The sequence below is a fragment of the Brienomyrus brachyistius genome, chromosome 2, assembly GCF_023856365.1.
Source record: "Brienomyrus brachyistius isolate T26 chromosome 2, BBRACH_0.4, whole genome shotgun sequence".
NCBI classification, from domain to species: Eukaryota; Metazoa; Chordata; class Actinopteri; order Osteoglossiformes; family Mormyridae; genus Brienomyrus; species Brienomyrus brachyistius.
In genome coordinates, this window is record NC_064534.1 from 46780795 (window position 1) to 46802158 (window position 21364).

A 21364-nucleotide genomic window follows, 5' to 3' on the forward strand; every position below is an offset into this window, starting at 1 on the left:
AATGCATGACTTTTGCACTGCAAGTCATGCATTTTCATAGCTTATGTAGCAAAAGACTCTAAGCTATTGGTATTCAAAGTAGCAGCACCAGAGCTAAAGACATATCTAGCTTAATAAAGTAACTGAAATTAATGCATTGGACAATCAGCTCATTCGCCACTTAGAAGAGGTCTCAAAGTACCGGCCGGTGATGTGTCTATAATTCATTATTACAGAATTAAAAACGATGTAAAGACATTTAGCTAATCTGCGAATTATGTGTTACTCTGAAAGCTGTGCACCCCCCCAATTAGATTCAGGTAGTGCCTCCTTTGTGTTTGTTTTCTGTACAGTTCGGTGCACAGAAAAAATTTAACTAATGTTCCGAGATTCTACTTTCCTTGTATACCATTAATAGTGTTGTGGTGCTGGCCAACAGAAAGGAGCAGGGATCCAGTCGTGCGTGCAACCTGAGGTTTTATTATGAGCACGGTAGCGACAGTACAAGTAGGGATTAACGAGGAGAATGGTCGAGGTCGGAAAGCAGGGTTCAGAAGCCGGGAGGTCTGTCCTACAAAGAAACACAAGACACGAGAACACGGGGTGCGGGAAGCAAGAGGCGCCGGTCTCAGCGGGGAAGACGGTTCAGGTACGGGAACGGGTCTGGGGAGAGGAAGAGGAATAGGAATGGTAAGTACACGGGGATAACAGAGCAGGGAGGAAGCAATGGGTAGACGAAGGACAATAGATCGCTCAGCAAGGCACATTAGCATGGCTCAATACTTCGCACCGTCTTACTGGTGCCCGGTGCTTAAATCTGTTTCCCTATCAGTCTCTGACACACCCCGCAAGTTCCGCCCCTGGGGCGTGGTCGGGGCGGAGCCCCCGGCTGAGTCCCCGGCAGAGTCCGTCGATGTGGGCGTGACAGTGCCCCCCCTTAACGGCCGCCTCCCGGAGGCCGGAGGCGCTTGCGGGGTCTACCCCGGGGCCGCGGAGCAGGTTTAGCAGGAAACTGAGCATGAAAGGCGGCTCTGACAGCGGGGTCGATCGGGGAATTGGCGGCGACCCAACAGTTGACTGCAGGAGGACTACCCGCCCACTCCACCAGGTATTGCAGTTGCCCCCGCCGGCGACGGGAGTCCCGGATGGCCAATATCCGGCTGGGGACATCAACGCCAGGTACCGTCGCGGGGGGGTCCAAGTCGGGATCTGACTCAGATCGTAGCGGACAGCGCTTAACCGGCTTGAGAAGCGACACATGGAAAGTAGGGCAGATTCGATACACCCGGGGCAACTGGAGCCGCACTGCTACGGGGCCAACTCGGCGTAGAACCCGAAAGGGGCCGATATAGTGGGCGGTAAGCTTGCGACAACCCGGGATGCGCAAGTTCTTGGTCGACAGCTAGACCATTTGCCCCACCCGATAGGTAGGTCCGGCTCGGCGATGGCGATCTGCTTGAAGCCTCTGCCGTTCCACATGACCACAGAGGGAACGCTGTATCTTCTGCCGGGCTCCTCGGCTTTGGCGGTACCACTCCTCCACTCGGGGTTCCGTTCCCTCCGGAGAGTCCCAGGGGAAGAGGGGCGGCTGGTATCCTAGGACGCACTGGAAGGGAGAAACGTTCGTAGAGGATGTCACCCGGGCATTGATGGGATATTCGGCCCATACCAAATGCGAGGCCCACTCGGCGGGTTCCCTGTGGCACAAAGTCCGGAGAGCTTTGGCAACCTCCTGGTTGGTCCTCTCGGCGAGCCCGTTTTATTGAGGATGATAAGCAGAGGATAGATTCAAGTTTATGCGAAGCTTCATGCAAAGCTCTTTAAACACCCGCGAGCTAAATTGGGGTCCCCGGTCGGAAACGATCTCCTCGGGGATTCCGTAATAGCGGAAAAGAGAATTGATTAGTATGTCAGCGAGGTCACTCGCCGAAGGCAGTTTGGGGAGAGCAATAAGACGACACATCTTGGAGAAACGATCAACGATGGTTAATACTATGGTCTTACCTCGTGATCGGGTTAGGTCTGTGATAAAGTCCATTGCTATGTGGGACCAGGGACGTGACGGGATCAGAAGTGGTTGTAGACGACCAGCGGGAGCTTGGTGAGATGCTTTCACTTGAGCGCATTCAGGACAGGAATCTACGTATTCTTGCGTCTCTCTCCTCCAGCTGGGCCACCAGTATCGTCGGGACATCATCCGTTGAGTGGTATTCACCCCCGGGTGACCGCTGCTGTGATGAGCGTGAACCCACCTCAGCAAAGCCTCGCGATGTCCTCGGGGTACGTACTGGACGCCGGGAGGGCACCCCGGGGGTGGAGATCTTCCTTCATTCGCCTGTCGGATGGTCTCATCTAGGGTCTAGGAAATGGTGGAAGCGAAACATCTGGGATTAAGGATTGGGGTCGCCTCCTCCACGTTCGATGGGGAGTCATATTGTTGAAAGAGGGCATCTGCCTTAGCGTTCTTGTTTCCTGGTAGGTATTGTACTTTAAACTCAAAGCGCGAGAACCATTGTGCCCAACGTACTTGTCGTGCGGAGAGCCATTTGGCTGACTGGAGGTACTCCAGGTTCCTGTGGTCTGTTAATACCAGGAAGGGGTACCGAGCTCCTTCCAGCCAGTGCCGCCACTCCTCCAAAGCTAGGCGTATAGCCAGTAACTCCCGATCTCCCACCGAATAATTATGCTCGGCGGGCGAAAGCTTTCGGGAGAAATATGCACATGGATGTCTACGCCCCGATTGTGGGTTGCGTTGAATCAACACTGCCCCTACGCCTACGTTAGATGCGTCAACCTCGACCTCAAATGGAAGGTTAGGATTAGGTTGCGTTAAAACTGGGGCAGTACTAAATGCATGTTTTAGCCGCTCAAAAGCCCTGGTAGCCTCTTCCGTCCAGGAAAGGCGTGACGGGGCTCCTCGGGTTAACGACGTAAGAGGAGCTGCCACTTGACTAAAGTTCCTAATAAAGCAACGGTAAAAGTTGGCAAACCCTAGGAATCTCTGTAATTCCTTCAATGTCCGGGGTCGGGGCCAGCTCTGAATTGCTCTCACCTTTCCGTCGTCCATGGCCACCTTCCCGTGTTGGAGCATATAGCCGAGGAATTGGACCTGCGTTCGATGAATCCCCTGTAGCAGACTCTCCCGAATGTAGTTCTCTAGGGCTGCCTCCTCTGAGATGGACACGGGATACAACCTCCCCTTGGGCATGGTCGCTCCCTCCAGAAGGTTTATAGCGCAGTCACAGTCGCGGTGAGGTGGAAGAGAGAAGGCTCGTGACTTACTGAACACGTCACTGAAATCCCGGTATTCACTGGGAATCTGGGGCTGGTCTTCGATCTCGGGGCTCTCTATGCTGGAAGCATTACAGGAGATAGAGATGCAGGTGGATAGACAGTTCGGCGACCACGAGGTTAGTTCACCCGTTCTCCAGTCTAACCACGGATTATGTTGCTGTAGCCACGGGAGGCCCAAGATAAGCGGATCTTTAGCGTGAGGGAGTACGTACATCATTATCTTTTCTTCGTGGAGCATCCCTACCCGCAGGGTGAACGGCTGCGTCTGGTATCGGATTGTGCCTTCCTGGATTCTCCTCCCGGTTACTCCTAGCACGATAAGGGGACGGGCCAGTCTATTGAAGGGTAAGCCCAAACATCGCGCTAGAGTCTGGTCAATGAAGTTACCCGCTGCTCCACTGTCCACCAGGGCCAGGGTCCCCTCTGTTCTTCCGTTGGCTCCAATTACTACGGGAAGAGTGAGCTGGTTTTTATTAGGTATTACCACTGGCAGGGTACCTACCGGAGGGGAGTTCTCCTCACGATGTGATCTCTGGGGGCAGGTCAGCCTAAGGTGTCCGGCTTCCCCACAATAGAGGCACAACCCTCCAAGGGTTCTCCTTCGACGGGTAGGACCGCTCAGCAAGGCACATTAGCATGGCTCAATACTTCGCACCGTCTTACTGGTGCCCGGTGCTTAAATCTGTTTCCCTATCAGTCTCTGACACACCCCGCGAGTACCGCCCCTGGGGCGTGGTCGGGGCGGAGCCCCCGGCTGAGTCCCCGGCAGAGTCTGTCGATGTGGGCGTGACAAGTGTGTAGTTGGTTTCAAATTGTAATATTTTTCAAAGAAGGTAAAAAACATTTGAAATCCTTTGCATGTCATTGTTCCCTCAGTAACTGTAATTGAATCTAATCGCCTTACAACCAATGATTTACACGATTTACAGCACTGACTTCACTGCTTTCTGAACTTTTGACAACACCTGCTATATTGTTATACAGGTACAGTATTGCGTTCCGATTGTGCAGAGGATAAATGGTATACATGAGGCCGGATTACGATGTGCGTCTCCTGGGATTGCGAACCTCACCAGACAGCAGCGATTACACAATGAACCATAAACAGGATTTTCATTGATTTTACTGGCTAACTAGTGCTCTATGCCAATTAGTGAGTTTTTCTGTATAGACTGAACAGAAAGTGACCCAATACTGTATTGTTCATTCATCATTTTTCATGTGTTCCTTTTAAGTCCTGCTCTATTGGTAACTCGTAAGGCTATAATTGTCTTATATAAATATGGAATATATAGCATGGAAGGGTTTGTTTAATGAAACACTAACAGGAAACAGGGAGTTCATGTTTTTTTTACATTGTATAGATGATTTAAACTGTAACAGTGTCACAGTGACCTTGACCCTCTGTCAAGATGGGTCCCTGTCCAGCCTGCTTCTGTATGTCAATTGCCCGTTTGACCAGCAGGTGTCACTGCCCATCCCATTTGGTGTCAGTGCCTTATGTTTTGATTATTCCCTGGGCCACCGCATGGCTTAATGGGCTGAGTGGGTGGTTATGTCATCCAGGCTTCTCCTCCTGTTGTGGGCTTGAGGCTCTGGTGCTGCTACTCTCAACTAGTTATAATTTAACATTTATCTTATTTTGTGTTTTTTTGGATAATTATGTAGTTTACTTCTGTTACCGTTCCCTGTTTTTGCTCCCTGTTCCCTGGTACGTAGTATTATTCAGTTTACCTTTGTTATCTAGTCTCCCCTGGTGTTTGATTCTTTATCTGTTGATTGCTTTTACCTGTGCTTGTTCCTAGTAATAGTACTGGCCCACACCTGTCCCTCTTCTTACCCCTGTTATCTGTGTATGTATAGGCCTACCCTTGGCCTTGGTCTTCAGTTGGTCATTGTGTCAGTTGTGTCACCATGTTGTTTTGTTTCATCCTAATTTTGCTGTGTATGTTTATAGCTGCTGTCCAGTGCTGCTTCTGTTCTGCTATGGTTGTTCCTATCTTACTCCCTGCCTTAAATTTTGTTGTTTACCTGCTTTGTTTTTGACCCCTTGTTGGCCTTTTGCTTCTTGTGTGTGAGTGTTTTTTTAGTTTAATGAAGCCCATTTTCGTGAGTCAAATTGTGGATCATTCGTCGTTCACCATGTACATATGTAACACACTTAGTTAAAAATCAGGGAAGCACCCCTCCCCCCCAAAAGAGAGATGCACATGTAGAATAGGGATAATTTAGTTTTAACTATTTATGAGAGTCCACATCCACTAAGTGTAAGGCAGACCTACCTGGGCCTGCATCACAAAGCTGGGTTTCTGGGTTAGCAAAATGACTTGCCAGACTGAAATCCAGAAGTCCATGCTAAATGTAAGCAAACAAAGATAGTCAATTTAAACTGGGATACCTTCACTGGTGGATTTAGGTATGGGTGACATGAGCAGCCACCCAGAGCAGTACAGGATGCCCGCACAAAAGAAAATGGTGACGTTTGTGCAATCGGTTTTCTATGGCTTATCTACATGCCATGTCAATGATACCATGTCTCAGTGTGGGTCAATTAACTGTGTCAGAGTGGGTGCCCTGATTGTGGTTTGTGAGCTACATAGACTATCACTCAGAAGTATGAGATGGGGAGGGGGAGGGGCTGGGCTAGCTTCAGATTAGAAGTAGGGCGAGCAGGGGAATCTATCAAACTCTGACTTAAACTTATAAACCATAATTCATTCATAGTACAGCGAATATATAGCTTCACAGACACATTGTTGTATTTTTTCTGGTTTGTGTGAATTTAACAATACATCCATGTAAAAAGTTAAGAGACCACATCACAATTTTTTGTTTCACTCATTTCTCAATGTATGGATATGCGGCTGTGAATAATATATACTTTTTTTTGCAAACTGCAGTCTGGTTCTTCTCTTTCTTCATCAATGAAGGGCTTCTTCCTTGCTTTATGGGACTTCAGTCCTGCTTCTAGGAGCCTGATACGAAATGTCTTAGCAGTGCACTTCACACCTGCACTTAATGTTTCCCATTTCTTTTGAAGGTCACTTGATGTCATCCTCCGATTCATGAGAAACTGTCACATAAGTAAACGGTCATCTCTAGTATTAGAATGTTGCTTCCTCCCTTTACCTGGCTGGTTTCTGGTCATTCCCAGTGTCTCCTGCTTCACCTTATTCTTATGTACTGTGGTCTTAGAAATTTTGAACCTGGAAGCAACCTGCTGTTCAGTGTAGCCTCCTGCCCACAGAACCATGATTAAAACAGGAGTGGTCTCTTAATTTTTCCGTGGCTGTAATATGCAGTGAAGGTGAATGGGTTTAGTTGTGGCTGTAATATGCAGTGAAGGTGAATGGGTTTAGTTCTGACTCTTGGTTGACGGTGTTGGGGAACGGGTAATCTATTAATGCCTGAGTGTCAAATTAACATAAATGGATTATTATACTATTATCACTTCGTGACCATTTTGTTTAGATGACCACCAGGTGTCGTTGTCGAAAAATATAAATTCTGTACGCGCTACCAAGCTTCATCCCACTAGGAAAGACGTTAAGATGATTGTCATCAGCATTATTATTAGTGTTAAACGGTAAAAGAAATGTTTTAAGATTATTATAGCTTATAGTGTTTGCATTTCCTTTAGATTTTCAAACATTAATTGTATATTAATTGGAAGTGGTGGCTTAATCGTTAGGGACGCGCACTTGTAATTGAAAAATTTCACGTTCGATTCCCCGACCATCAAGGCACTACTGAGGTACCCTAAGCAAGGTACTGCCCCCAAGCACTCTTCCCCGGGCGCTGAATTAGCTGCCCCGTGCTACAGTATGTCACATTGGCACATGAAGAGGACACATTTCGTTGTGCTGTGGTGTGTCAACAATGACAATTAATCACTAAATTCTAAATATATAAAGCAAAATCTTCTGAAATTAAACATCTATAGCACTTTCTAACGGCTAGTTTCTGTTAGTGGTATTATTATTCATTTCGAAATACCTACTATATAATGATAAAAATGTATGAATTATTAGTTAACTTAAAAAATTGAGGTAATGATTAAAACCTACATTGTACGATTTCTAAAGTGTAGCCTTATTTTGGACAGAACACTGATTCCAATATTAACCACAGAATCATGTGTTTTATTGATAGTAAGGTTGTTTAAACTCGATAAAAGTTAAGCTGAGACGCTCTCCTTTCATTCAGGAAAATATGACTAAGGAACCGCAATTTCTCATTATTAGACATGAAAAATTACTCATATTAATGGACTTACACAAGAATTTCACTTTTCGCAGAATTATATGTTACTGAAATACCAGGACTTCCAGCTTTCCCCCCGATATTACTTAATGAAAAGTCCCGTTCTGTTCCCATCGTGTTACTAACTGCAATATAATTTAATACTCCGTACAAACTACTGCCTATGGAGTATACCGATGCAATACTAGTGAAATATAAAGCATACATGCAACAGACATGCGTTCAGACAGACAACTCCTAACTGTCCCCCACCCCCCTTTACGGGGACCCTGATCCCAGATCCCCAGAAGCTTTAGGTTGTTACATTGTAAATTATTGCCATTGTTTCAATATTATAAAAATAGTATAATGTGTAGTTCCATTAATATGTAGTACTCATTTTATTAATCATTTTAATCATTTTATGGGGGTCTCATTATTTGTCTGATACCAATTTACGAGGTTAAAATTTAAAACTAAACGGACAACAATCATTATAGTGTAACAGCGTTTTAATGACCGATGTGATTATGTCAATTTGTTAAAATGTCAAAGTAGAAGCTTTAATATAAACATAAAGCAAACAAACTCTCACACTGTTGGACAAGTTACTAAAAGAGCATTTTGAAAATGTACTGTGTTCAAACACAGACAAGCACATAAATCTTTGTTTGTATTCATATTTTTATGGGGACCGTTCAATTATTCCTATGGGAAAAACCCTAATCCCAACATGACGACCTTAACCCTACTCAGGCCAAACCATAACCATAAGTAACCAAACAAAATTAGTTTTTATAGATTTTTATAAAAGACAGCTTCCCTTTGTGGGGACCTGAAAAATGTTTCACATGACATGACACAACATGACATGACAGGTTTTTTTATTACATTGTGGGGACACCTGGTCCCAAAAATGTAACATATACATAACACCCCCCCCCCACATACACAACCAAATCACAGTATTTTATATTATGAATAACTGTGTATGATTACTGACTCAAAGTGACCTTTCTGGGTTTTGTTCACTTCCATATTGTATATTTATTATTGTATATTTGCCTTTCACTCTTCATTGTTAATTAACCCCAGATGGTAGGATGTGGATACCATTCGTTTTTCACTCTTTTGGGTGTTTTGGGGTAACTGGCTGTGGTGTATTGCCTTTTGTGTCCTTTTCGTGTTGTTCAGTGTAGTTTTATGTGTATGTGTGTCTGATATTGATTGTCCATCTCTCACTTTTCATATCTCTCATCTCTACAAAAAAAACTCTCAGAAAAAGACTTGCCTTGATCTGTATGATATATAAATAGACATGCATCCTGTGATGACTCAACCCTAGAGTGATCTGTAACACTTACTTAAAACCCCTTTCCTGCATTAATTTATAATGCAGGAAACAATCTTTCAGCACCTTCTCCAGTGAGAAAGCTGCTTGTCGCATCATAAATGTTTAATCAGACACTAGTGGAGCTTTATCTAAGGGTTTCTTCCAATGCCGATAATTAAGTGGAATATCAACAGATTTAATTTAGTTTATTGATCAGTGGAACCATGGGGGATTACAAAATCACAGGCCCCTGGTCACAAGCCTTTATAACCCCCCCGCCAGGCTACAATGCACAGGCTAAAATCATTTAACATGCATAAGGGAGCCTCCGCAACACAACTTCTGGAGGATTTTATCTAAAAATGGCTGCAGACTGTCTTCAGAGAGGAGGAACAGGGCTCTGTGGTGACTGAAGGGGAAGGTAATTGAAAATCTACTGTTAGTGCTAGCCAATGTACTATCTAAGGCCCTTCTTAAACCAACACTGCCTTATTTATTTACTGAAGATTTCACCTAAAAATGGCTGCAGACTGTCTTCACAGAGGAGTTACTGGCCAGGTAACTTAAGGGGCAGTGTACTAAGCCCTGAGCCTCAATCTGTTAGCACTGCAAAGTGACTGGAGGATCCAAAAATGATTTATGAATCTTCATAAATTGTGGACTGGGCTTGAGCCCCCTGGGTAGCTGGGTTTTGGGCTCCAAAAACCACAGCTAGCCGATACCGATGTAGTACCCAAGACAGCCCTGGGGCTTATTAAATAAGAAGCACTGACCTAGATACAGGATCACTTAATCTAAAAATGGCCATGTATTGCCTTTGCAAGGCGGGGGACATCTCTTACCCCCCCCCCCCCCCCCCAAGGCCTGAGTTTAGTTTACATCTAAGACTTAACCCCCTGGCTATATTAATATGGTTTACTTATTCACTCAAATCAACGGTCCCTATATACCAAATGTTTTTGCAAATATTTAGATTTTCTACATTTGCATAATGTTAACTTAACATTTACTAATGATACACTCAATATTCTTTGCTAACAAATAAATCTACATTATCTTCACCATTTGAGTACCTTTATTAGCAAGAAAATATCATATCTTTGACTCATCAAAGTCCTCTAGCAGTAATGACAGGAGAGAAATTTCATGGTATTCATGGGATGAAACAGGTAACTAGTGCATTTAAAGTTACAGGACAGCCTAGAATTTAACTACGCCATCGCCACACAATCAGTTAGTAGGATGGCAGACATGCACTGTTACATACTTTTTCTGTGTTATAAAGGAAACTTGTTTTGTTTGACTTATATTTTTATTTATGGTTGTTCACTCAACTTTCCCATGTTTAACAAGTATAAAAAAATCGATAGTTTATAAAATAAGTGGGAAAGTGGTAAAAATCCATGGTGTGCAAAAACGTTTGACTGGTGGTGTACGATACATAAATCTGTATACTTTGCTATTTAGTAAATTAGGGCAGGGCTTTTGGAAGCCACATTCCAAGACGCTCATTGTCGGTGTCCTAGAAATAAACATCACCTTCACATTGCATTACAGTATCCCTGGGGCACTGCAGTGTTTGTAATCTATACACTACAATCTGAAGAGAGGTGTCTGTCAGATTCTGGGAAAGAGCTACCTCAGTCCTCACCTCAGAGGTATTTAACTTACCATAAGAGGATGGACCAGATCAGAATGGTAATGGACAGCATGGGGAGTACAGACGCTCCTCTACTTACGAACATTCAACTTAGGAACTTTCAGACGTACGAACGAAGAGGACTGTAAATCCAAATTGTGTTCACTGGGCTCCTGTTTACTTTCCGCAACATAAAATTTTTTTCTGCACACCAATTCCTCCTAGTACAACTTCTGGCCGTTACTCCTGCCACACAGCAGTGTAGCGTGTGTGCTCCCAACATCCTAGTTCTTAGTACTTGCGTATACCCTTAAAATAGTGTTGAATAACGACTTACGAACATTTCAAGTTATGAACGGCCGTTCGCAAGTAGAGGGGCGTCTGTATGGTTCTTATTCATGAATGCCATGAAGGCATATTGTGCTTATGGTATTTACTACATTTTCTTGAGATCCCCTACTGTAATTATAGAATACTGGGTACAGCAAATGACCCCAAGCTGTGAATAACCTATTGATAATAGTCTGATAGGAAGGCTACCTGTTTCAAATCCCATGATTTCATAATTTGGCCTTTCAGCAAGGGCTTTAACCACCAATTGCTTTAGGAAGTGACTGGACCTGCTCTCTCACCTAGTATGTTTCTTTGAACACAAGCATGCAATCGATGTCCCAGGGCACAATCACAAGTGATGAGTCTATTTTGTTCTACTTAATTGCTGATTGTGTAAAAAGGACTTCTGTTTTCTTTTCAGTCCAGACAGCATACCGAGACCCTGCTGCCTAATAATGTACCAGGTTGTACCCTGTGACCTACTTCCTGTTTTGTTTTCAGTCCAGACCGTGCACTGAGACCCTGCTGCCTGATCATGTACCCTGTTGTACCCTGTGACCTACTTCCTGTTTTATTTTCAGCCCAGATCGTGCACCGAGACCCTGCTGCCTGATCATGTACCCTGTTGTACCCTGTGACCTACTTCCTGTTTTATTTTCAGCCCAGATCGTGCACCGAGACCCTGCTGCCTGATAATGTACCTGGTTGGACCCCGTGACCTACCTCCTGTTTTGTTTTCAGCCCAGACCGTGCACCGAGACCCTGCTGCCTGATCATGTACCCTGTTGTACCCCGTGACCTACTTCCTGTTTCGTTTTCAGCCCAGACCGCACACCGAGACCTTGCTGCCTGATCATGTACCCTGTTGTACCCCGTGACCTACTTCCTGTTTTGTTTTCCCATGTATTTCCCTTGTGCTGAAATCAAAACTGTTGTCTTTTGTTTTTGTTCTCCTCCAGTGTTTTGTTACACCCACCTCCACACATAAAATGCTTGTTCCTTCTTTGCATGCGCGTGTTACATTGTTGCATTCATCATCCTGACTACAGCAGGTCCAAGAAAGACTTCATGATGGGCTTTCCAGGAAGACCAGGATCACCCATGGAATTATAGAAAGAGTAAAACATCGAGTAGAAGAACCAGCTCAGTCCTGAGTCTGAGAGGGTAAGGAAGTCAAATCTCAGGCTCTCCCACCTCTGTTCTCCTTATCTGATTTCATTGGTTCAATCTTTTAACTTAAATTTAAAGCTTTTTGACACAAGGTTTTCTTGGAATAACAACCTAGGAAACACTCAAAGCCTTTTTTTAGAAATAAAATTTTAAATATATCATGGGCAGCATATGGCAAAAGACAGGGCTATATCCTGGGTAGGATGTCAGTCCGTTACAGGCATACAAACATCCATATGCCTTGTTTGATTTTCAATTCATTTTAAATTCATTCAAACTCTATTTTGCTGAAGAGTTTGCAGGAATAAAACTGACGGATCAAAAAATCATACACTTTTATACTAATGGAGAAGACATTAAGTGCCTAATTCACTGCTTTTCATGTTTCATTAGGTCTCCTGCTTAAATTATTTCTCCAAAGGATCAGGTAAAAACAAATTAAAGTTGTTCTTGACCAACGTGTATAATTGTTCAAACTGTTTAGGTGATGATCTGGAAATGATCAAATTTTGAGACGAATCGAAAGTCGTTTAGTGGCAGCAATGGGAAAGTAGACTGCAGATGACTAATGGTCTTATGGATGTGATCATATTATCACTTCTCAAAAAACGTATGAATGAGATCCACAACTGATTTCATTTTGAGAGACCTCCTCCCCCAATATTGAAACAGTAGCACTAGTAAAGGAAGGACAGGACAACTGCAGAAGGCACTTGGTGATCTGAATGCAATAAATATAAAAGCTTTTCATGGACTTTTTTTCAAACTTTGTACAGATCAGTAGCTCTCAAATTATGTTTCCAAACAATTGGGAGGAGCTGCAAGATGATTCTCTGAATATAATAAATTTTTTTTTTTTTTTTGCCACTATCCAGTGAAATTTATGATTAGCAGTCTATTAGGCAATTTACCGTGGTGAATTACACAATATTTATTGTGGGGGGATTTAACTGTGTCCTAGTGGTGATTCATGAAAGAATAGGCAGAGATCTGATCAACCTGATTACATTGAGATACGTCACAGAAGTTGGGCTTTTATTAAAACAATGTTTTGGAGGCATGTGGTAAGTTTGGGTGGTATTACGGCTATATTTTCCTTTGGTGTATTTTATAATGCCTCCCCCACCAACATTTAAGTATGCCATCAAAATAACATATAGGTCTATATAATTTGTGAGCAGTATGGTGGTTAGAAAAATTAAATATCACCTGAGCCTAATCTCAGCCTACCTCACTTCCATGGTCCTGCACGCTTGCTCAAGCTGCGTTGTGATCCCCAATTTTGCTCTCACCTGCATGAGTGTCTGTGTGTCTCAACAGAAGCATTCCAATGTGCTTGTGCAGATGGCAAATAAACAAGGGATCATTTAAATGTTCACCTTTTCCATGGAACTGACTTTCATAACATACATGTTGTTTTCTGCAAACTTGATAGAAAGTCCTTTGCATCCGTCAATAGCATAAAGTGCCCTGTCTTTGGACTAAATTGGCATTATACTGTTTTGCCATTTAACACCTTGAATAAGGGATTTCACTTAATCCAATAGAACATTTGGTATCTAAACAAATGCAATGTTTAGCAATATGATTTTTTTATTTTTCAATTAAGTTATTACAATTGGGATATTGAGCTGCTGCAGAGGGAGTCTCTTTGGTTATTATACTGTATATTACCTCCACATATCTCTGTATGTGTACCTTCCCCTTGGCTCAGCATTTATGACAAGTATTTTTAAAGAGGTTTTAAAAGAGGATCCAGTATTTTACTCATTTTGAATGTCTGTCATGTCAAGGTCTGTTCCAGCTGCTTCTAAACATGCTGTGGTGCAACTTCTAATCCACATTGTAAAAATAGATCCAACTGTTCTGCCTATTAAACCAATATCCAAACAGCAGTTTTTCTAAAAGTTATGGAGAAATTTATACTTTTACAGCTACAATCGTTCCTTACTGAAAATGAGAAAATTTGACTTTTTTTGATGTGGTTATAAAAACACCACAATACAGAATAAGTTCTTAATAAACTTTTACTCTGGGAATTTTGCCCTTGTACTGCCCCTGCTGCATGTGACACAGTTGATCGTGACATATTGATTTTCCGTCTGAAGCTGGGGTTCCTAAAGTGGAGGTTGGGAGACACCAGCAGGGTGGTTATGAGCAGATTTTCAATGTACAATAATACAACCTTTAAAACATGAAAAAAGTTCCATCGTAACCATTACTGCAACTGGTCAACTGCAATTAATCTGCCTAGGAAGACTCTCCCACCAATTGGCAAAATCTACCAAGGGCTGTTCTATGGCACTGTTATATTCAGGGTCGTGGGCTGAAGAGTTTGCGCACCCATGGTCTAGAGCAGTGCATAGCCATTAAAGATACAGCCCTCAATTGGTTTAGGTCATAGCTACCTGTTAGAAATTTGTTGGTTACAGTGCCCTCCATAATGTCTGGGACGAAGACACGTTTTTCTGTTCACGGGCAGGCAAGCGGGCAGGAAGCAGGCAAGGAGGGGAAGGACGGGGAAAACGGGGATTTATTAGAGGTACGTGCAGGGCAGGGCAGGGCAGGACAGAAGACCAGCACTAAGACTAACTAACATCAATGACGGACCAAAACCAAGGCAAGACATCGACTGAAATAGACAAGACTGGGCGAAAGTAATCGGACACAGCTGGGCAAGATCAGGGAAGCACACGTGGATAATCAGGGGGCGTGGCACACACGAGGATCGGACGAGCAGGGCATGACAGAAGGCACGATCAATTGGATTTAAATCGTGTGCCTGGCTTGGCCATTCAAGAAGTTTCCATTTTTTAGCTTTGAAAAACTCCCCGTGTTGCCTTAGCAGTATATTTGTGATCATTATCTTGTTGCAGAATGAAGCTTCGAATTTATTGTTAGACTATTGTCAGCAGTTACATCATCAATGAAGATATGTGTGCCAGTACCTGTGGCAGCCATACATGCCCCAGCCATAACACCCCCATCACCAAATAAGGTGGTATGCTTTGGATCTTGGGCAGTTCCTATTCAACTCTTTTGCTTTTCCTGAATTCTGCAGGCTCTTTTAAGTACCTTTTCCCAAACTGTTATCTGGCTGTCCTGTTTTGTGGTAAAATAGTGGTTCGCATCTTGCAGTGTAGCCTCTGTATTTCTGACAGACACCCCAGAGTGTTTCTGATCTGCTGGACAGTGAGGATTCTTCTGCCATCAGCAGTGAAGGTCCTCCTGGGCCTCTCAGTCCCTTTGCGATCCCTGAGATCACCACTGCTTTCTTTCTTCTTAATAATAATCCAGACAGTTGATTTTTCTAATCCTAAAGTTTGACTGATGTCTATAATGGTTTATCCTTCTTTGTCAGCCTCATAATAGCTTCTTTGACTTTCATTGGTGCAGCTCTTCTCCTCATAACAATAGCAACTGCAGACTCCACATGGTAGAAGCAAACCTAGGTATCTTATCTCTGCACTAATGAAGCAATGAAGCACACCTGAGTAAATCACAAATACCTACAAAGCCAAATCTCCTAAACATTATGGTGCCCTGAAATGGGGGAGACAATGTATGATAATTTATAACTGTAAATGTATGCAAATAACTTTAAATTAAAGTCCCAAACATTATGAAGGGCACTGTAATTTGGGTGGGTTCTCTTTTCTCCAAGCTTCTCTCAGCTGCGGGGTTCCACAAGCATCCATTCTTGATCCAATCCTTTTTCCCCTATATCTGCTTCCCATGAATCTATTTTTAACTAGCATGGAATTTCCTTCCACTGTTATGCTGATGACATGTGGATTTATCTGCCACCCAAGGCAAAAAGTGGAAGGCCACTTGAATGGTTTAATGCATTTTCTAGAAGACACAAAAACCTATATGTCAGAAAACTTACTTGGCCTTAACGAATACATAACTAGAGATTATTCTGTTTGGCCCCCATGAGAGAGTTAATACCCCAGACAGTACCTCCAGTTCTCTACAGCAAAATGGCTCAAAAATGGCTTTCTACAGCCAACCCACTGTAAAAAAATTGGGGTATATATTTGATAACTCCTTTATCTTTTATACGCAGATTAATTTCATTTTCAATTAAAATTTTTGGAAACCGTTTGACTAGGTTGATCAAGTTGCCCTGTGGGACATTTGGAGACTTCACGGGATCCCCTGAAGTTGCTGGACGTTGTGGCCTGCCTGTACACTAGTACTGCGAGTGCTGTGCAGTTGGGCTGGGCGATATATCGAGTTTTTACGATCTATTGATATATTTTCATGCAAGATATATGATGAGACAATATCATTTATATCAATATAGTTTGTTGCTTTAAAATTATATTCATAGTGTTGCCACTATTTCTCCGCTCTCACCCTGTCTGTCTCTTACAAAACCCCTCTCCCCCTCCGAACACAACCCACCTCTCCCACATACTCACTCCCTCACTCACAAGTCCTGCATGTAGAGACACCATGGAGACAGGCACAGACACGAGGCAAGCTAGCGAAGAGGAGCTGGGGGTTACTTCACAAAGCAGGATTTCTTGTTTAGCCGCATAACTTGTCAGATTTAAGGTAGTTTGGGCCTCATTTAGGTGAACGATTATATAATCCATTTAGCCCAGATTACCATAAATCCAACAGGTTATCCGGCTAAGCAAGAAATCCTACTTAGTGAAATACCCCCCTGGTTGGAAAAATAATATATTCCGGTGTTCTAACATTTGATCCTAACCTATGGAAACATCCTGCCTTTGGGTGCTGCGCATGCGCACAATGAAATCAAACCCATTTTCTCACGCTTGAAGAACCGCCCATGTTTCAGCCCATAAAAATGACAATAACATTTTCGGTAAGGTAGCACCGATCGATAGATATATCTGTCGAAATGCAGTAAGGTAGGACAAATCGATATTGTTGCGCCATTTCTTCATGTACATGTACAGCTGTCTATAAATAAAAGTGCCCGTGTGACATTGAGGACATTTGGCTCTGACATGGAACTGTATATTTGTTATTACTTTATGGGAAAACAATATTGAGATATATGTCGTACATCGCGGTTCAGCTAAAAATATCGAGATATGATTTTCGGTTCATATCGCCCCGCCCTACTGTGCAGTGTAGAGGGAGAATCTCTTCGTTCTTCCGAGTTGATTCTGGGGTTTGTCAGGAGTGTGTTCTTACTCCTACTCTGTTCAATGCTTGTATGGACTGAGTGTTGGGCAGGGTTGTGGAGTCCGGCAGCTGTGGGGCATCCATTGGTGAATAAAGATTTACTGATCTTGACTTGCCAACGATGCGGTGATCTTAGCAGAGTCAATGGAGGCTCCGATCAGGGATCCCGAGAGACTGAGCGAGGAGTCTGAGTGTCTGGGATTGTGGGTGAACAAAGACCAAGATCCAGGCATTTAATGACTTCTTAGGCACAGCCATCAGCAATGTGTCTGTCTGTGGGGAAAATGTTAACCTTGTTGAGAGATACATCTACTACAGCAGCAACATTCATGTCTCTGGTGACTTCCTATGAAGTCAGCAAACAGATTGGAAGAGCATGAAGGGACATGAAGTTGCTGGAAAGCGGCGCTCCCAATATCTTTGCAAGAGGATGAAAGTCCAAGTCTGTAGAGTCCTGGTGCTCTCTGTCCTGCTGTATGGCTGTGAGACATGGACGCTATCCAGTGAGCTGAGATGAAGACTGTGTTGAATGAGTGGTTGCTAGAGGAGGCTGGACCAAGCCAAAGGAGACACCCACGTAACATCTGGCTGCGGCAGATGGATGACCGTTTCTGGAGGGTGGGATTGGACCATATGTCTGCCTGGGGGATTGCTGCCCGGGATCCTTAGGAGTGTTGCTGTGTGTTGGGTGCGGCAACGCGTTGCATCTTACCCAACCTGACCTGACCTGAAATGATTGAATTGATTTTCACCACTTTACATCTCCTACATCCCAGAAAAGTTGCTTAGGTCTTTTGACCAGATGCTGATGAATGGCCTGAGATGCTTGTAATTCACTTTGATGTTTAGATCAGATGGTAGAGCCACTGCCTCGCCTTGCTGACCAGAGTACGTGTGTGTGGACCAGGTGAGGTCCTCCTGTAGATGGACGCCGAGGTATTTAAAAGTGCTCACCCTCTCCACTTTAGCACCATTGAAGTCAACAGGTGTGTAAGAGCCCTGCTGCCTCCTGTAGTCCACAATCAGCTCTTTTGTTTTGCTGATGTTCAGCTGGAGACTGTTATGCTGGCACCACCTTTCCAGGTTCTCCACTTCCTTCAAGTAGACCGACTCATCATTGTTGATGAGACCGAACACTATTGTGTCGTCAGCAAATTTCACATAGGAATTTGAGCTGAGTGTGGCTACACAGTCATAGGGGTAGAGGGTGTACAGCAGTGGGCTCCAGAAACAGCCTTGTGGAGCTCCCGCGTTGAGGGTGATTGCACTGAACACACAGTTGCCTACTCTCACCACCTGGGGTCTTATAAAGAAAATCCAGAATCCATCTGCTCAGCTGGTCCCAGATCCCTCAGCTTGGTGAACAGTCTGAGGGGGACTATGGTGTTGAATGCTGAGCTGTAGTCTATAAACAGCAATCTCACATAATTCCCCCTCTTTCCATCCACATGAGTGAGGGTAGTATGTAGGACATGAGAGATGGCGTCCTCAGTGGATCTGTTGGTGCGGTAGGCGAACTGCAGTGGATCGATGGAGTTGGGGATGGCAGAACAGATGAAGTTCTTAAGAAGATTCTCGAACACTTTCATGACAAGGGATGTTAAGGCCACAGGGTGATAGTCATTGAGGCTTGAGGGCTTGTTACTCTTTGGAATCGGGACGATTGTGGATTTTTTAAAACACGCAGGTATGATAGACTGAGCCAGAGACTCGTTGAAAATATGGGTAAACACATTGGCTGCATAGAATAGCGTAGAAATAGCTGTAAGTTCTATAGAAATACTTATATACCCATTTTATGTATCTACAATATTTTTCTGTGTTAAAAAATCATGCACTTTCCAGCTATTTCTAATCGTTGTGGTGGGGGAGTAGGGGGGTGCTGCCGAATATCCCAGATAGCATAGGGAGAAGGCTTGGGGGAAATGAGAAGGGGATGCTAGTCCATCACAGTGCCTATACCTGTAACACCATTGTCTAAAGATACCATTTGGCCTAACTGCTTGTCTTTGGACTGTGGTACGAATCCTGCATGAGAACATGCAAATGGAAAGAGAGAGAAAGGTGGGATTCAACATTCAAGACTCTGTATTGGCTATGGGTAACAGGTGCCTTGGGATGTTTACTTGTTCAGCCACCCTCAGTGACAAAGGACAAAACAAAACAGTGTTAAATGATACAGAAAGTGCAAAGCAATACTGATCCAAAACAAGTGCAAAACTAGACAGCATGAAGTCCATAGCTGTGCAAGTGCCAAGGATGTGACTGATGGGTAATGCCTGTCTTGAAAATATGAAAATATGAAAAACTTAGGGAAAGAAGCTGTCATTGAATCTGAGGGTCAAAGTTCTGATTCTGCAAAACCTCTTAGCAGGGGGGTGAAAAGTTTATAGCTGGGGTGATTATAGCTCTGAATTATAGTCGTGTAACAGCAGCGGTTAAGGTACTGCTGGTCAGTCCCTGTGATCTTCTGAGCAGGCCTCACAACCCTGTGTATGGCTTTCCTATCATGAGCTGTGGCTCCACCATACCATACTGTGATATTGGTGGTAAGAACACTTTCAGTGGTACTATCGTACATTAGACTTGTAATTGTTGCCCCACTTCTTCAGCCATCTCAGGAAGTGAAGGCGCTGATGGACCTTGGTTATGATGGATGCAGGGTTCTCTATCCACCTCAGTTTCTAAGACCTGGGGACCATGGAACCTTAAGTTGTTGACAGTGTCCACTGGAAAGGTATCATTGGTGAGTATGACCTCTGCTGTGCTTCCAGTAGTCCACAATAGCCTCCTTTGTTTTAGTAATGTTCAGGGTGAGTGGAATCTCCAACACAACACTGCAACACAGTGTTACCCACCATACCATCAATGCTGGTCAACCCATTAGGTGATATAAGTGGCCACCTAGGGCGCCACCTTCTGACAGGGTGCTCATTTAGCACTCCAATTGGACTCGGACAGGGGGTTATGGAGGTGAATGTTCTTTGGGATTCGACCTGCACTGCATACCACCCATATAGTGAAACAGTCACAACATTAAATAGCTATACCGTATAGGCCTGTGGCTTTTACTGGAACAATATTTACACATATTGTAATACAGTTTTCATTTTAAACCTATGAAGTATTTTGGTACTATATTCATAAGTTTATATGCTTCATTTCTGTGATTAATCTATAGAATAATTGTTGCCAGGACTCTTATTTTGAAAACAGGAAGTTCCTTACTGTTGCCAGCAACAGTTGCTAGCATAACGCAAGTAACTTTGAGGACCAAAGTACTTTAGGGGGTAAAAAAGAAAAACACGCAGATTTCATTAACGTTAATCCTTCGCCTAGTTTTAATCGGCGGCTTCGCGAAACCGATAAAAACAACAAGGAAAGACGAGTGTTAAGGGACGGATTTTGGGTAGGAAAGCACAGTCAGCTAGGTCTCCGGGTGGCTGTTTCGAAGAACAATTCACACAGCCCTGCGTGGTTGAGGGGGGGAGTTCGGCTGAAACACGGCTCATTTGGCGACGGAAATGATGAGAGCCGAGCGTTTTTTCCGCGCTTTGGTTTCCTTCCTGAAAAGAAAAAAAAAGTTTGAGAAGTAGCCTTGTCGCACGGATCAACCATGAGAGAGACAGTCTCGGCAGTTTGGCTTGGCAGGTAAATATTATTTTATTTGAAAAATGTCTTTATTTAAGTGTGTCAGCACCACGTTATGCGGCCATGCATGCGTGCCACGCGAGGAATACACTGCAATGGGGGAAAAAATGTTGGTTCTGGGAGATTTTTTTTGTAAAAGGGCAGCTGGTTAAGCAGAGTTATGGGAATTGGTGCGAAGTTAGTTATATTTGGCACGGGGTTATTTGTGAAGTACGCGAAAAAGCGTAGCTCCCCCCCCACTTCCTTCAAAGGAGGGTTTGGAGGCACGCAAAAAGTTTGCCTTCTGTTTCTCACTGATACTATTTAAACATTGTTAAACTGTTGCACCGTGTTTTCTGTTAACGTTTGTTATGTAGATAGCAATTAATGAAACCTTGGGAACTTTTAAAGTACTTAAGGCAACTTAAGTTGGACATAAATTGTATAACTGTTCAATTTAAATGGCCAGACATGGAGAATTAGTTGAGACTTAGTAATGTAACCGGCAAGAATAACGTTATTTCTTCGAAAAGGTCATTGAAAAGTAAGTTATCGTGAGCACACTTTTTAATGGATAC

General features: G+C 43.6%; 2 protein-coding genes across 3 annotated transcripts in view; one reads left to right on the forward strand and one right to left on the reverse strand.

Moving 5' to 3' along the window:
- Positions 1 to 529: 529 nt before the first annotated feature.
- On the reverse strand, positions 530 to 3527 carry LOC125727500 (uncharacterized). Its single transcript, XM_049004269.1, has 7 exons — positions 3032 to 3527; positions 2123 to 2338; positions 1400 to 1585; positions 1072 to 1222; positions 824 to 956; positions 633 to 642; positions 530 to 550 (listed from the first exon to the last, which is right to left on the reverse strand). The coding sequence occupies exons 1-7, from the start codon at positions 3509 to 3511 to the stop codon at positions 530 to 532; spliced, it is 1197 nt and encodes a 398-aa protein (XP_048860226.1). The 5' UTR covers positions 3512 to 3527.
- Positions 3528 to 20388: 16861 nt separating this feature from the next.
- Positions 20389 to 21364, forward strand: part of sh2b3 (SH2B adaptor protein 3) — a 29868-nt gene continuing 28892 nt past the window's right edge. Inside the window, exon 1 of one of the 2 annotated variants that reach the window (XM_049001855.1) lies at positions 20389 to 20807. The gene's annotated coding sequence lies outside the window, so the exon portion shown is untranslated. The other variant, XM_049001865.1, reaches the window with a different exon arrangement.